Source organism: Elephantulus edwardii, unplaced genomic scaffold, assembly GCF_000299155.1.
Source record: "Elephantulus edwardii isolate Elephantulus edwardi_28Jun2011 unplaced genomic scaffold, EleEdw1.0 scaffold00002, whole genome shotgun sequence".
Taxonomy (NCBI): Eukaryota; Metazoa; Chordata; class Mammalia; order Macroscelidea; family Macroscelididae; genus Elephantulus; species Elephantulus edwardii.
This window is the reverse complement of record NW_006399752.1, coordinates 28,436,641-28,452,473: the sequence shown is the minus strand read 5'-3', so window position 1 is coordinate 28,452,473 and position 15,833 is coordinate 28,436,641. Positions and strand designations below refer to the sequence as shown.

Genomic DNA, 15,833 nt, shown 5'->3' with positions numbered 1-15,833 from the left:
AGGATAGAACAGGTTTTAGGGCTGTTGTACATAGGATCGCTATGAGTCGCAAACAACTCGAAGGCACATAACAACAACATGTCAGGATAGGAAGGAGGCTAATACAAGTTGTAATTCACCCAGTTGAACTAAATCCTTAAATGTTTACAGAGGTAGGCATTAAGGCAATCCTTAAGAGTCTACATAATTCTTGGTTTGTATTTACTGAATCCCTTCTCCCTCCTGAGATAAGCAGAAGTTAAATAATAGAGAAGAATCAGGCCTTACTGTTTGTCAGGCCAGGACCATGTCAAAGGGAGAACAAAGGATTCAAGGAATATCAACATGTCAACAAAGGGAGTGAACAGCCTCTCCCTTCCCTCCCTAGAAGACCACCCACCTGGCTAAACCACAATGGAATGTCCCTCTCTAAAGACCCTCACTAAAACCTGCCCTAATCCACTTTGGCTGGCTTGCTTGTGTGTGAAATCAACGATATTGTTCTATAGTTTCCACACTCTGTTGGGTCACCCTTCTTTGGAATGGGAACAAATATAGATCTCTTCCAGTCAGTTGGCCAACTGGTTGTTCTCCAGATTTCTTGGCACAACTTTGTGAGCACATCCAGGGCAGCATCTGTTAGCTGAAATATATCAATTGGTAAAGACTGCAACCTTCAATATGGATTGAGGCTCAATGTCAAGAAGACAAAGATTCTCACCACTGGACCAATTGGCAGCATCAGGATGGATGGTGAAGAGCTTGAGACTGTTAACAACTTTAGTCTGCTTGGCTCCACGGTCAACACTCTTGGCACCAGCAGCCAGGAAATTAAAAGACGTATTACAATGGGAAAGTCTGCTGTTAGGGTCCTCTCCAGGGTACTGAAGAGCAATGGTGTCTCCCTGGAGACTAAGGTGCATCTGATACAGGCCATGGTCTTTACTATCACTTGTTATGCATCAGAGAGTTGGACAATGACTAAGGAGGCTAGAAGGAGAATTGATGCCTTTGAGCTGTGGTGCTGGAGAAGAGTATTGAAGGTACCATGGACTGCCAAGAAAACAAACAGATTCATCCTGGAGAGGCTTAAACCAGGCTGCTCCTTGGAGGCAAGGATTCTGGGGCTTCGTCTGACATACTTTGGACATGTTGTAAGGAGGGACAGGTCCTTGGAGAGGGACATCATACTTGGGAGGGTGGAGGGAAGGCGCAGGAGGGGAAGACCCTCTATGAGGTGGATTGATTCAGAGACTGGGGTAATCGGTATGGGTGTGTCAGAGGCAGTGAGACTGGCACAGGATAGAGCAGGGTCTAGGGCTGTTGTACATAGGGTCACTATGATTCGCAAGCGACTTGATGGCACATAACAACAACAACAATCCACGTTAGGGCGCGGTATTTCCCTGGTCTGTCCGTCTGCCCGTTTTGTTTCTCTCTCTGCAGACCAAGGAATCCGGTTCCTGAGACCCCTTAATAAAGCTTCCTTAGCTTGCTTTCTTTCTCTGGTCCGTTCCTTGAGTCCATGGCCTTACGTCCAGACCTAACGCTAACGCCCTGACACACATGTGCACGTGCATACAACACTACTGACCTCACACACGTGCGCGCACACACAGACACACAGTGCGGTCACACAGGGACAGGCGGCCGGCACGCACCCACTCCTCCCAGCGCGCCGTTCTCTCAGCCGCCTCCACCGCCTCGCTGTGCTTGCGCGCGGCCTCCGCCGCTGCCTCCCTGAGCAGACGCTCCTCGGCCAGCCTGCGCTCCTCCTCCGCCTTCTCCTCCTCCGTCAGCCCATAGTTGCGCGGCTTCCCGATCTCTCTGATGAGCTGCTTGACCGCCAGTCTGTTCTGTGCGTCATCGAGTTTCCCCACATCTTTGGACACCAGACAGAGGACATCAGAGCTCACCTCAAGGCCGGCCTGCTCAGGGCGAGGCTCTGTCCATGGCCACCAGCTGGACGCTTGGCCAGCAGCATGACATGGAACGCTGTCCCAGCTGCCCCACAACTCGAGTGGCTGTCCTCACTGGCCAGTCCCTGACCCGTATCTGGCAGGAATGTAAGTAGACAAGGGTTTCCACAGACGGAAGTCCACCTTGCTGGAGCCTGGACAGGGTGATGGACCGCACATCACTTTGCTTTCACAGAGCCAGTGATTCTGGGATACACTTCCCATCATAGAACAGGGACCATGTCAGTTTTCTCTTACTTTAGAGAAAAGTCCAAACTCAGGGCCAGCTGACCAGAGCACAATAGTAACATCACAGAGAGAAAGAACCAGAAGCTTTAGTAAGGGGTCTCCTGGACGGGATGAGCTTCCCACCTTCCCCTTAAATGGTGAGCTGACCACTGACCACTTGGGTGTCCTCACTGGGGCCTGTGAGAATAGTGCCTGGAATGTTCTAGAACGTGACAGTTTGCTGAGGCACTGGCCCTGCAGGCACCCAGTCCTGTGCCCAACTGTGGCTCCTCACCTAAGCTTCCTACGGAGGCAGTGGGGTGCAGACGGGTGGATAGCTAGAGCGGTCACTCAGTGTGCCACTCTGTCACTGGCCAGCCACGGACCCTCCCTGCTGGGCTCTGCCCCGTTCCCCTCACAGAAGCCCGGGATCCAGAGGGCGGTGTGAGTGGGGCTGCAACGCACAGGCTGGCAGCTGGAATCCACCAGCTGCTCTGCGTGATGAAAATGGGCAGTCTTGGGAAAAAAAAAGAGGACCGAACTGGGAGGGGTAGAGAAAATAGTGCAACAATGAATGAATGAATGAATGGAAATCCAAAATCTCTGTAAATGTTCATTAAAATTAATAAAATTTAATAAAAATTAAGAAAAAAGAAAATTGCCAGTCTCTTCCTAGGGACGGTAGCCCTAGGGATGGAGGGGTCGTGGTGACTGGGGCCTACCCGGCCTGGGCTTGGTTCGCTCCTTAATAGAGCAGGCGTGGCAGTAACATCCCTGCAGGGCTGACCACTGGGTTGGACCCAGGATGCCCCATGTGCAGAGCCCTGCTGCCCCCATGGGGTCACCAGGCTCTGGGCGGCCGTGAGTAGTCAACCTTTTTTTTAATGGGCACGTGCGAGGCAAACATGGGGTTAGGGAGCCCTGAGGTCGTGACCCAGCTGTGAATATCTAAATCCAGAGAAGGAACAGCATTAAGACACTGAAAACTGGCAAAGTGATCCTGGACCTTATCCTGCCTGAGGGCTCACCCCACAAAAGGGGACACCAGCAATGGGGACTCACTCCACTGAGAGGGAATACCCTCAGTGAGGGCTCACCCCGTCGAGGGGGGACACCTGCCAAAGGGGCACATCCACCAAGGAGCTTCACCCCATCATGAGAGATTAGATGTATAGTTGGGGAACAGTCACACTGGCAAGGCTGAAGTGTGATGACAGCACTGAGCTGTCTGCTCAGCTAGGTTCTACAAGGACAGGGGACAGGAGGAAGGGAGGGGAGAGGAGGAGGAGGCGAAGAGGGGGAGGAGAAGCGGAGGGGAAAGGGGAGGGCAGGTGAAGAAGGGAGGGACAGAGATGAGGAGGGGAGGGAGGAGGGCAGAGAGGGGAGGGAGGGAAGGGGAGGGAAGGGGAAAAGAGGAAGGAGGAAGGAGGGGAGGGGAAGAGGAGGAGAGGGAATAGGTGAGGGAGAGGCAAGAGGAGAGGAAGACGGAGGAGAGGAGGAAGGAGGAGGGATGGAGGGGCAGAAGGAGGGGAAGGAGGCGAGGGAGGGGCGGGAGAGGATGAGGGAGAGGGAGAAAGGGAGGGAGGGGAGAGAGGGAGGAGGAGATGGAGGGAGGAGGGGAGGGAGGGACGAGAGGAGGAGGGAGAGGAGGAGGGGAAGGAGGAGGAGAGGGAGGACTATGGGGAGTACCGATGTGTATCGGGTGGATTTCCAGCTCATCGAAGTAGTTGACCACCGTCTCGTCCTCCGTGTTGCTGTCTCGGTAGTTGGCGAGGGCCTGCAGGAAGCGGTCCTGGCTGTAGTGGGTCCCCACCACCACGTGCTCAGGAAGGTTCATCACCCGTTCCTTCAGGAACTCATCAGAGGCATCCAGCATGCAGACGAACTCTGGAGACAAGGACAGCTCCTGAGGCCACAGTGGCCATGGCTGACCAGCAGGGTGCTGCCTGCCAAGGCATCTATTACCCACAGGGACTTCACCGGCTGAGAATCTGCAGGACCAGCCCCTGTCCACTGCCCGTGCCAGTCCCAGCACATGGCCACCCCCCTGGTTTTCCCAAGGCGATGAGTCTTTTTATTTTATTTTGCGTGAGTACCGTATAATTCATTCTGACTGGTGCAGGAGGAGATTACCCCTCCTTCTCCAGTAGAGCATCTGGTGGACTCAAACAGCGTACCTCTGGGATTGTAGTGCAGCTTCTTACCACTAGACCACCAGAGCTCCCTAAGGCGATGAGTCTTACAGGAGATGACTGTCCCTCTTTCTCTGCTGGTTGATTCAAACAACTGACCTTCAGTACCCCATCACTTAATGCTCTGCGCCACCACGGCTTCTTTTACATATTCCCTTTAGGAGCTCTGGTGGCGTAGTGGTAAGGAACTGCACTGTAATCCCGAAGGCACATGGTTTGAATCCACCAGCTGGTCTGCAGAAGGATGAGCAGTCTCCTCCCATGTGATTAACTGGCTCTGGAAACCTGCTGGAGGGTCAGCTATGGGCCGGTTCTGACTTGATGGTACTCAACAACAACAACAATCATGTCTGGTGGCCTGGTGGTAAGGAGCTGTGCTGGTCATCCAAAAGCACACGGTTCTAACCCACCACATGCTCCAGGGGAGAAAGTAGGCACTCTCCTCTCCTCCAGTGTGACTGATCTCCCAGAGGGTGAGCTGTGAGTCAGTTCCAACTTGACAGTAACAACCACAGCATTATATACTGGGCTGTCACCAAGCGGGTGGCTACCTGAACCCACCAGCTGCCCCATGGAAGAAAGGTGAACAGTCCACTTCTGTCAGATCTCCAGCCTTGGAAAGCCGATGCTGGCTGCCGGGGTCTGAGATGGCTTCAGGCAGGAGGGTGTGGGTTGTTGGCTGGCGTGGGATCACTGTGGCCAGCTGCAGTGAGGTTGGTTGCGGGCTCCAGGGGCCCTCACAGAGCAGAAGTGCGTGGAGCCCGCAATCCCAGGTTGAGCTGCAGCTCAACTGTCCTCACCCCAGGAGGTGAACTGACTGTTCTCACCCCAGGAGGCTGATTGGCTGTCCTCACCACAGAATTTATTTAGTTGTTGTTAGGTGCCATCGAGTCAATTACAACTCACAGCAACTCTATGAACAACAGGTATGAACCCTGCTCTGTCCTGCACCATCCTCACACTTCCTGACACACAATAGCCCATTGCAGCAGTCACCATGTCAATCCACCCAGCTGAGGGTCTTCCTCTCCTACAGCAACCCCCCCACCCTTCCCAGCATCACGTCCCTCTCCAGGGAATAGCTCCTCCTAGCAACATGTCCAAGATATGTGAGACAAAGTGTCATCATTCTTGCCTCCAGAGAGCACTCTGGTTGCACCATCTCCAAGACATATCTGTTCATTTTCTTGGCTGTCCACAGGATGTTCAGCGCTCTTCTCCAACACTCCAGCTCAAAGGCATCAATTGTCTTCTGTCATCCTTATTCATTGTCCAGCTCTTGGATGCATAAACACCCAGAAATCGCTAGCACCTCCACCCTATGATGCTCAACCAATTTTGGATATTGTGTAGTTTGTGTGATCTGTGCTTTGTCCTCTCCTCTGTCCCTCTCCCTCCTACCCACCCTTCTTCCCTTTAAATAAAACAGTAGAAATTATAGGTAGCCACCCTCAAATGACCCTGTGACATCATCAGATGAGGTTTGGCGGGTAACGTAGTATGTCTTCTCGCCCTGGTCTTAGCAATGCTCGCCGCGGGTTGGTTATTTGGTGACATCAAGTCGACTCTGACGCACTGGGACTCTGAACAGCCGAGCAGAACCGCGTCCCGCTCTGCGCCATCCTCACAATCTCCAACCATCACTGTGCCAAGTCCTCATCCACGGACTTTCCCAACACAGGCAGGACTACAAAGTGGGGTGTCTGACCCGAGAGGACTGGCCAGCTCCTGAACAAGTGCATGGCGCCCTTTGGGTGGGACCTGGAATCAGTCTGTTTTGCCATCCCACCAGGCTTAGATTGAGCTGTTCGACAGATGGAAATTTCACTACTGTCAAGAAAGAAGAGTGAGTCCAGGCTGCTCTTTGGACCGGAGGTCCCCGTGTGGAACCCCATTTGCACTAGGAAGCAGGGTGATAATTCGGACACAGCAGAGATGGAGAACTGGAGACTGGTAGGAGACAGAGTTGTGGGTCCCTGGTTCAGGCAGCCAGAAAGCTGAGTGTCCTCCAGCCAGATGCTTGCTGGTGGAGTGGGACACCTTCCGGCATTTGTTAGGGGCTGGGCTTGACATGTGGAGCTAGAGCGAGAGTGCCTCAGACCTCGCTTGCCGGTGAGGTGGGGGGAAGTCAGGACTTGAAATGCAGGGCAGAGGCCAAAGTCTGCATGGCTACAGGCCAGAGGGAGGCCAGCCTGTGGGCATGACGAGGAGAGGTCCTGACTCAGGAGGTGTGTCCTGATCCCCAGGTCCTGATGTGACCTAAGGAACCCCACTACTGTGAATATTATCTATGAGTCTCAAGTGGTCACTACACATGCAGGGTTCCAACAGTGAAGAGTGTGAGGCAGTGTGCTGTGGGCAGGACCACCGCCATCAGAATCTCAGAGGAGGCTGCGGGTGGGGGTGGAGTCAATTCTGGGCTGCTGCCGATGAGGTCAGATGCAGCCACCGCCACCTGCAGCCCATTTCCACACTCATTCATCCTCGCTGGCTTCTTCCAGCACAATTTCGTGGGTGGGGTCCGAGGGGGAGGGGGCTCGTGGCCTGATTACCAGGCTGAAGAAAGCAACACACCCTGGGGGTTTGTTTTCCCTGGAGACAGCCCTCTCCTCACTCAAGGCCTGTGACCAACCCTCACCAGCTGTGGGCTCCCGGGTCCTACCCACCTAACAGCTTTCAGGTCAGAAGAACCCCTCATAGTTGGGTTTCTGAGCTACCAATCACAGGGGAGGAGAGTGCCCACCCTTCTCTCACAGAGCAGCTGGCGGATTTGAACCGCTGTGGTCAGAACTCCCTGACTTTATCTTTGAAACTGTGCAAACAGCTCTTCCTCGAGCTCCTAGTGCCAAGTCCCAGGGGCCAGAGTGCTGAGTGACAGAGTGACCAAGCACAGAGCAGTGTCGTGGGCTCACCAGCGTCCTCGTCTCCGGACAGCACAAGTCTGCGTCAGACAGCAGGACCAGAGCACTGGGCATCAGGCCAGCGCAGCCACAGATCATCTGATGACCCGTCAGCTTGGAGATGACGTAGAGCCGTCGCTGCGTGAGCGTGCCATCTGCCTTGACTTGCATCCAGTCACCTTTCTGAGTGGGGAGGGAAGTGTGCGGGGAGTTGCCACAGGATGTGGGGACACAGGTGAGCAGGTTAGTGTTTGCTGCTGTATCAACAGTGGAAATCAAGGCTGGACGAGGGGCTCCTGGACACCATGACTGTTGAAGCTGAGCTGGCCCCAATCCCTGGAGATCTTACAGGCTAACTGAACGCCCAAGTTCACAGCCCCAGCTGACATCACCACTGTAGGACCATTTTCGTTTTGTTCATCTCACACTGTTTCATTTTCTTGAATATCTACATTTTCAAAAGGAAAGGCGGCATCTGGGTTCTAAAATGCTGGCATCGGACTAGGGTGTGGTTGATGTCAGTGGCTCCCTGGGGACTGAGCCACTGACTCTCCCTGACGGCAGGTGTGTGGAGGTGAGCGTGCGAGTCTGTGAACATGCCAGCACTTTCAAAGACTTCATTTTCCAGACCAGCTGGGAGGAGGAAGATTCCAACTGATCCAAGACTGTGGATAGTGGCGATGACCTGCTTTTCCAATTTGTAAATCATATTAATATAATTGTGTACACGCAAGAAAATAATTAATTACATACGAAGTTGGACGATGAATAAGGAAGAGTGAGGAGGATGAATAAGGAGTGAATGAATGCTGGTGAAGAGCATGAATGGACAGCCAGAGCGGCAGGCGACTCAATCCTGGAGGAAGTGCGACAAGGAGCAAGCATGGCCAGCCTCCCTCGCACGCGTCTGCAGCACTTTACAGTATCAGGAGAGGCCAGTGCCCGGGGAAGGACTTCGAGCTGGAAAATCAGAAGGTCAGTGAACAAGAGGCAGACCCCCAAAGCGAGGCTCCTCCAGGGGCCCGGCAGGGGCTCGCTCACGAGGCTCGGAGGGTGACGTTGGAGTGGACACTGTCTTCTTCTGTGGAACACGGAGTCACGGAGCTGAGGCCGACTGAGTGGCGTCTGTCAACAGTGCTAACACTCTACGTACGGGTCCTGGCGGAGCTGCAGCCAGGGGCCTCCTCGGAGGCACGGAGCTTCTCACACGCTCTGGGCACGTTGCCAGGAGCTGGTCCTCAGGGAAGGACATCATGCTGGGGAAGGTGGTGGGTCCCTCAGCAGGACGCCTGGCCACGGGGGCTGTGTGGAGTGGCGCTTGGTGGAGATGATGAGGATGGCCCGGGACAGCACAGGGTCCAGATCTGCTGCCCACGAGGTCTCTGGGGACAGTCGACTCGATGGCACGCGACAATCCTGATGTTAACACTGTGGTCCCTGCGTCTCTCCCAGGGGGTGTGCGCCTTGAGGGCATTCCTGAAGTTGAGTGTCCTCTGAGTGTCCGCTGGCCGCCTGCTGAGAGGGTCAGGACCCCCTGGGTTTGCTCTCATGAGTGACCAGCATCTGGAGTCACTGCTCTGTCCCTGAGGAGAGGCATCTATGCTGACAGGAAACCAGGAGCACCCATCTCTCTGGAGACTGAGGGCTCTCGGGAGGATAGTGAGTTTTCACCCCTGAAGGGCGCTGTTATCTGAGGCCTCAGGATTCTGGAAGTTTCTCCGGAATCTGTGCCTGCCCTAAAAGGAGAAGGTGGGCACTAGCAGCCATGGACACTGGCTCTGTCGGGATGTGTCACTGGTGGGCAGGACTTCGGAGCTACAGCCCTGTCCGGTGTGGCTGAGAATAGCTGCTCCCGAATTCGCAACATGACCCAGAACCAGCCCCTTTGATGAACTCTCATGTGAATGGATGGAAAGGCTTCTCCTTCAAGTTCATGGCAAGGTCACAGGAAACGCCTGTCGCCTTGCTGAGTGGGCGGTTGTGAAAGCTTTGCCAACACAGGAAGAGAGAGAGGGCACAGCCGGGTGCGTCCTGAGGGCTCCGTTGCCCATAGCAGACAAGCGTCCTGAGTGCCCAGGAAGGCTGACCCACTGGCTGGCACCTGGGACTGTGGAGCCGAGGCAGCCAGGCCGCGGAAGGCACAGCATCCCAGGGCTCTGCTGTGTGATGGAGAGGAACACTCCTAGTGACAGTGGAAGGAGGACAGAGTCCACGGCTAACTTCACTGCCTTCAAGTAGAGTCTGACTGGGGAGACCCCGATCGAGTTTCTGAGACTGTAAATCTTTCTTTCTCTCTTTCTTTTTTCAAAAATTTTATTATTTTGTGTGTATGTGTACCGTCAAATCAGATCTGACTGGTACAGGAGGAGATTGTTCCTCCTTCTCCAGCAGAGCATTTGGTGGATTTGAACCGTGCACCTCTGGGATTGCAGTGCAGCTTCTTGCCACTAGGCCACCAGAGCTCACCTGTAAATCTTTCTTAGGGAACACTGCCTCATGCACCTCCCTCAGAGCAGCTGGGGGACACTCTCTCACAGCCTTCCCTCAGAGCAGGAGGGGACACTGCCTTATAGCCCTCCCTCGGAGCAGCTTGGGGACCAGCTCTTCCTCAGAGCAGCTGGGGGACACTGCCTCACAACCGTCCCTTGGATCAGCTGGGGGACACTCTCTCACAGCCTTCCCTTGGAGAAGGAGGGGACACTGCCTCACAACCCTCAGAGCAGCTGGTGGTTTGAACGGCTCACATTTGGTTAGCGGCACAATACTTTATAATGCCAGCATGCCTCCTACAAACTCAAAAATCCCTAGGACTTCTAACATACTCTCCAGTTCGTTATTTGGTGTTGGAGTGTCACATCTGCATTTCTTTTCCTGCATCCGTTTTATTAAACTGTAAGAGATAGTTTTGGTACCAATAAGAGAGTATGCTTTTAAACACCATCTTAAAGAAGTCTTTTGAACTCACCAGGGATGATTAACTTATCGAAGGGAAACAGTTTGCCTTTGACATCTTCTTCTTCCTCCTCCTCTTCTTCTAAAAGAAAATGCACACAGGCATAGTCACGAGCATACCGTTGCTATGTGTATCCCACCCAGTCAAATATCGCTGACTCTGTCATTGCTGCCGCGTCGGGCTGACCCTCCGGCAGCGTGGAGGCTGGAATCCCAGGAGGGACTCACCGCCTTTCTCTGTGGAGCTGCTTGCTGGTGGACCCAACGGCCAGGGAGGCATGGATTTGGGGTTAACTCCCCACCAGCAATGAGTGGCAGTATCTGAGCTAGTCACCAGCGAGTAGAACACGTCGCGGCTAGGTCAGCACGCGCTTGACAAGGAATCTCCACGCTGGTTTGTTTGAACTGAGTGACTATTTTCTTGGGAGAATAATGTCTCCCCTCGTCTGTGGGCCTGAGGAGGGCTGCACTATAGGGCTTGCAAGCCTTCCTCCCACGGAGCAAATGGTGGATTCGAACTGATCACCTTGCAGTGGGCAGCTGAGGATTTAACCCCTGCACCACCACGGCTCCTTCATCCAGATAGAAGCATTCAAAATATGGGAACACACAGACTTACGATTGAACAAGTCTTTTGCTTGTTCATAGGTCTTCGGGAACCCATCCAAGACGTAACCCTGATTCCTACAAGGCATGGATTTCAGCTTTTCTCTCACAAATCGAATTACATACTGATCTTCTAGACGACCTGACAAAGAGGGGGAAAGCCACTTATTGTTCAACACAGACATGGCGTCCTGGAATCCCCTTAGTGTCGTCCCGTGATCCAAGTGGCCACCGAAAGTCCCTTCGCGTGAACAAGATGGCCATTTATCCTCAGATGATGGGAAGGCCAGCGAGAACTAAGAGACACCCACACCCACACCTGCCCTTTCAAAGCAGAGTGACCCTGACCTCTGGGCAGAGCTGAGGGAGGACTCGGGGACCAGCAAAGCCTGGAGGGGGTCTTTATTTTTGTTTTGACATCAAATCCCTATGCTCTTCAAGAAGCAAGCCTTGGTACATGGAGCATAATGGGCTGGGCTGCCAACGGAGACGTCAGTGGTTCAAATCCACCAGCAGCTCTGAAAGACGAGGCAGTCTGCAGCTGTAAAGAGGCTTGGAGCCCTGTGGAGAGTCACCGTGGTGGTGTCGTTGTTGTGTACCGTCAAGTCGGAACCAACTACAGCCGATGCTCCAGCGAGTTTTCAGAGGCCGAAAGTCACAGGGGAGGAGACTGCCCATCTTTCTCCCATGGAGCAGCTGGTAGACGCGAACTGCTTGCCTTGGGGTTGGGAGTGCAGCTCCTTACCACTAGGCCGCCAGAGCTCCCTGCCCGGGACCCAACCTGACAGCAGTGTCTGTGAATCCGGGTTCCCCATATTTTCCCGCGTTATCTCAGCTCCTGGCAGTCGGCGTGTTCCACAGCACACCTGCTCCCTGCCGTCTGCGTGGCTGTCATTTCTACAGAGCACCAGGCCTTCCCTCTGCAGTGCCTCGGTGGGTTCTCACCACCAGTCTCTTATTAGGAGGAACATGCCTCATGGATACCGTCAGTTTGCTGACGACCGCAGTGACGTGACTATCACCCCAAAGCCAGCAACGCTTCTTGTCTAGCTTCCCTTTGCTTATGTAAGTATGTGGACACCGTGCTGGAATCTATGCATGTGCAACAGAGTGATGAAAAAGCCTGACCTCCTATGACAGTGACCTGTGGGACCAGCAGACATGACGTGAGCATGGCTGTGGGAGGAGGGGAAATGATGCCAAAGACCTGCCGGGGCACCAACCTTCAATCTGTGGGGCAAAAAGTCAGTGAAGGCAAGTAACATAGAACAGAGCAGAGCTAATGCCTCCAGGTGAGCGCAAAGGTGACACCACCCAGTGCCTGACAACCTGAACACAGGACAGCAACCCCTCCTCGGCCAGAACTAACTGGGGGGTCAGCCCCACACCCAGGAAAGAAATCACTCCTGGACGCAGCCAGGCCCCCACAACCTGGACACAGCCGGTCCCACATGCAGGAAGGAAGCCCTCCTGTACCTCGATGACTGCCCCAGGTCGGTAGCCCCTCATTTCCTAATAGCACACACACAATTGGGTTTTGGTAATTTTGGTTAAAAGCGGAGCTTGATGTGACCCCCAAGGCGTGCTCTCTCTCAAGCTGCAGGAGCAAGCGGGGCCCAGCCCTGTCTGTCTAGTCTGCATTCTCCCCCGCCCTGTGCTCCCACCGGTCAGTCCACTCTCAGGTCCGGAGAACCAGGGCCCTGGCATTGCTTGGATGCTGAAGACAGAGAAGACATTTGTTCTAAATTTGGCCAAGTGGCTAAATGGCAACAGGACGCGCTTTCCCGGATATTCCTGTGAGTCCCCTTGGCAATTGCAGCATTCCCTGTGGAGGCGAAGCCCTGGGGCCGCCCTGTTCAGCGGGCACCTGGCAGTGTGGTGCCCAGGGCAGTTACGAGGGGCTGGCCTCCAAGCTGTTCTCAGGGCGTAGAGGACCCTTCCGGTTTCTTCATCTGTGTGTCTAGTGTGTAAAAGAAATCGTTTTGGGCCACCCACTACTTTTTAAAAATCATACTTTTACCTACAAGAAAATGGTTTAATTTAAGCATCTCTCTACTGTCTTTCACTGTAACACGGATCATAGGTCAGCAGTTGACTGAGAAAATAATTGTGCTTCTCAGAAAATGAAATATTAGGGCAAGGACAAGAATGAACCTGGGGTGGAACCGAACTTAATGAACATTCTGGAAGTCGTTTCAATGACTTCCCAGTCAAGTTCACAGTGGGACTGGTGTGAAGCCAGGTTTGTAAATGTCGAAGGTCACTCATGGCTGAGGACGTGTTTTTGCTGTTTGCTGCTGACCTGGGGCCCGCTCACAGTGACCACGTCCAACAGAATGAGCCTCCCAGTCCAGCACTGCCCAGTCGCTGCCAGCCTGGGGCCCAGTGCTGCTGCCTTGAGTCCAGCCTGCTTGTCGATCACCCAGCTTGTCCCTCTCTTCGCCACGTTGTGGTGACTGTGTGGCTGTGATGCTGGTCACTCATGGCAGACAGGTTTTGGTGGACCTTCCAGACCAACACAAACCAAACTCACAGTCCACCTCTGACCAAACTGGCCAATGAGACCTCATGAATTCAGAGCTGCTTTGTTCGCTGTTAGGTGCCAGAGAACCAGCCACAGTTCACAGCAACCGTGCGAACAGCAGATCGAAACCTTGCCCATCTCAGACCACTGCACCCTCCTCCCCACCTCTGGCACGCTCAAGGCCATGGACGCAGGCACTGTGTCAACTTGTCCCGTTGAGAGTCTCCCTCTCCTGCAGTGACACTCTGCCTTTCCAAGCAGGATGTCATCTTCCAAGGACTAGCGCCGTCTGATAACATGTGCTTGGTAGGTGAGACGAGGTGTCCCCATCTGTACCTCGAAAGAGCGCTGGCTGCACTTCTGCCAAAACAGGTTTAATCCTTGGGATTTTCAATATTCTTTCCCAACATCCCGGTTCAAAAGCCTCAGTTCGGGGAGCTCTGGTGGCCTAGTGGCAAGGAGCTGCAACTACAATCCCAGATGTGCACGGTTCAAATCCACCAGATGCTCTGCCGGGGAAGGAGGGACAATCTCCTCCTGTACCAGTCAGATCTGCTTTGACGGTACACTCACACAAAAATAATAAAATAAAATAAAAAAGCCTCAGTTCTTCTTGGATCCTCCTTAAGCTTTGCTCAAGACCTCCTCAAAGGCTTGGTCATTCCAGACGAGGCACTGTGATGGGTATGCCGGTAGGCTGTGTGTCAGCCTGGCTACCTAGCACTATCTGATCTGTTGGTTGTGAAGTTGGGGGGTGGCTGAGTGGAGTATGACTCAGCGACTCCATGAACAGACCTTTGTCCTGTCCTGTGCCGTCCTCATCATCTCCGACACACCTGAGCCCATTGCTGCAATCACTGGGCTGACCATCTCCTTGGGTATGGTGTGTGGCGGTGTCTTTTTCTGACCTTTGACCTCTCAAAGCATGATGTCTTGTTCCAAGGAACAGCCTCTCCCAGCAACATGCCCAAAGTGAGATGAAGCTTTGTCCTCTTTGCCTCCAAGGAGCACTCTGGCTGCACTTTTTCCTAGAAAGTAGTTTTTTTTTGGTTTTGTTGTTGTTTTGCCATCCATGGAATCTTCACTACTCTCCCCCAACACCACAGCTAAAATTCTTCTTCTGTCATCTTTATTCATTTTGTAACTTTCAGATGCATAGCAAGTGATTGAAAAGACCATGGCCTGAATCAGGTGCACCTTAGTCTTCAAATGAACATCATTGCTCCTCAGTGCTTTGGAGAGGCCCCTGACAGCAGACTTGCCCAGTGCAACACGTCTCCTCATTTCCTTACTGCTAGTTTCAAGGGTGTTGATTGTGGATCTAAGTAAGATGAGCTAGGTGACAATTTCAATCTTTTCTCTGTTATGATGCTGTTTATCAGCCCATTGGTGAGGATTCTTGTCTTCTTGATGTTGAGATGCAATCCATATTAAAGGCTTTGATCTTCTGTAGCAAACAATTCAAGTTCTCACTCTCAGCAAGCAAAGTTGTATTATCTGCGTAGTGGAGGTTGCTGAGTCTTCCTGAGATCCTGAATCCACATACTTCTTCATAGATTCCAACTTCTTGAATGATTTGCTCAGCATATGGGTTGAATAAGTATGGAGGAAAGTTACAACCCTGATGCACACCTTTCCTGCTTTTAAACCATGCAGTGTTCCCTTGCTCTGAGTGGACAACAGCTTCTTGATCTAGACCCAGGTTTTGTATGGTCATAAAGTGCGTGGGCAGCCTCATTCTTCTCAATGTCAGCCATAGTTTGTTAGGATCCACACAGTCAAATGCCTCTGCATACTCAATAAAATACATACAGACATTTTTCTGGTATTTTCTGTTTTCAACCAGGAACCACCTGGCATCATCAATGATATTCCTAGTGCCATGGAATCTTTTAAACCCAGCTTAAACTTCTGGAAGTTCTCTATTAATCTACTGTTCGAGCCGGTTTTGGATGATCTTCAGCAGTATTTTGCTTGCATGTGATATTATTTGATAATTTCCACATTCTGTTGGATCACCGTTCTTGCAAATGGGAACAAACATGGACCTCTTCCAGTCAGTTGGCCAGAAAGCTGTCTTCCAATTTCCTGGCATAGATTGTGAGCATGTCCATGGCTAGATAGGAGCTCCCCAATTTAAACAAGCTTGGAAGTAGGAGTAGCATCCACTTCCGTAATAGCTTGCCTTCGGAAACCCTATGAACCTGGAGAGAGGATGACAGACACCCAAGCGTTGAGGACTCTCCTTCATAGGGTCGCTATGAGTCGCCTGCAACTCGACGGCACTTAACAACAATAACATCAACATGGAGAGAGAGATCAGCTGGCCCAGTGGACAGAAAGTGATGCTACCAAGCCAAAGGTGGGTGACTTTTAATCTGTGGCCCTCAGGCCTGTCTTTCATTGTTTTTGTTCAGACATTCCTCTAGGTCGTACAGCCCTGGTGTACAAGTTGCCGTACAGCGGTCACTTGTGGTTGTTGTGAGGCTGAACA

The 15,833-nt window shown here is 52.8% G+C and overlaps 1 protein-coding gene across 1 annotated transcript in view; it reads right to left on the bottom strand.

Annotated features, from left to right (window-relative positions):
* AK7 (adenylate kinase 7) overlaps positions 1-15,833 on the bottom strand; it is a 110,594-nt gene that overhangs the window by 17,616 nt on the left and 77,145 nt on the right. The window contains exons 13-16 of the mRNA XM_006879057.1: positions 10,829-10,957; positions 10,223-10,291; positions 3,855-4,052; positions 1,641-1,861 (exon numbers count right to left, since the gene is read on the bottom strand). Of these exons, the coding sequence (XP_006879119.1) occupies positions 1,641-1,861; positions 3,855-4,052; positions 10,223-10,291; positions 10,829-10,957 (617 nt within the window). The remainder of the gene's footprint in view (positions 1-1,640; positions 1,862-3,854; positions 4,053-10,222; positions 10,292-10,828; positions 10,958-15,833) is intronic.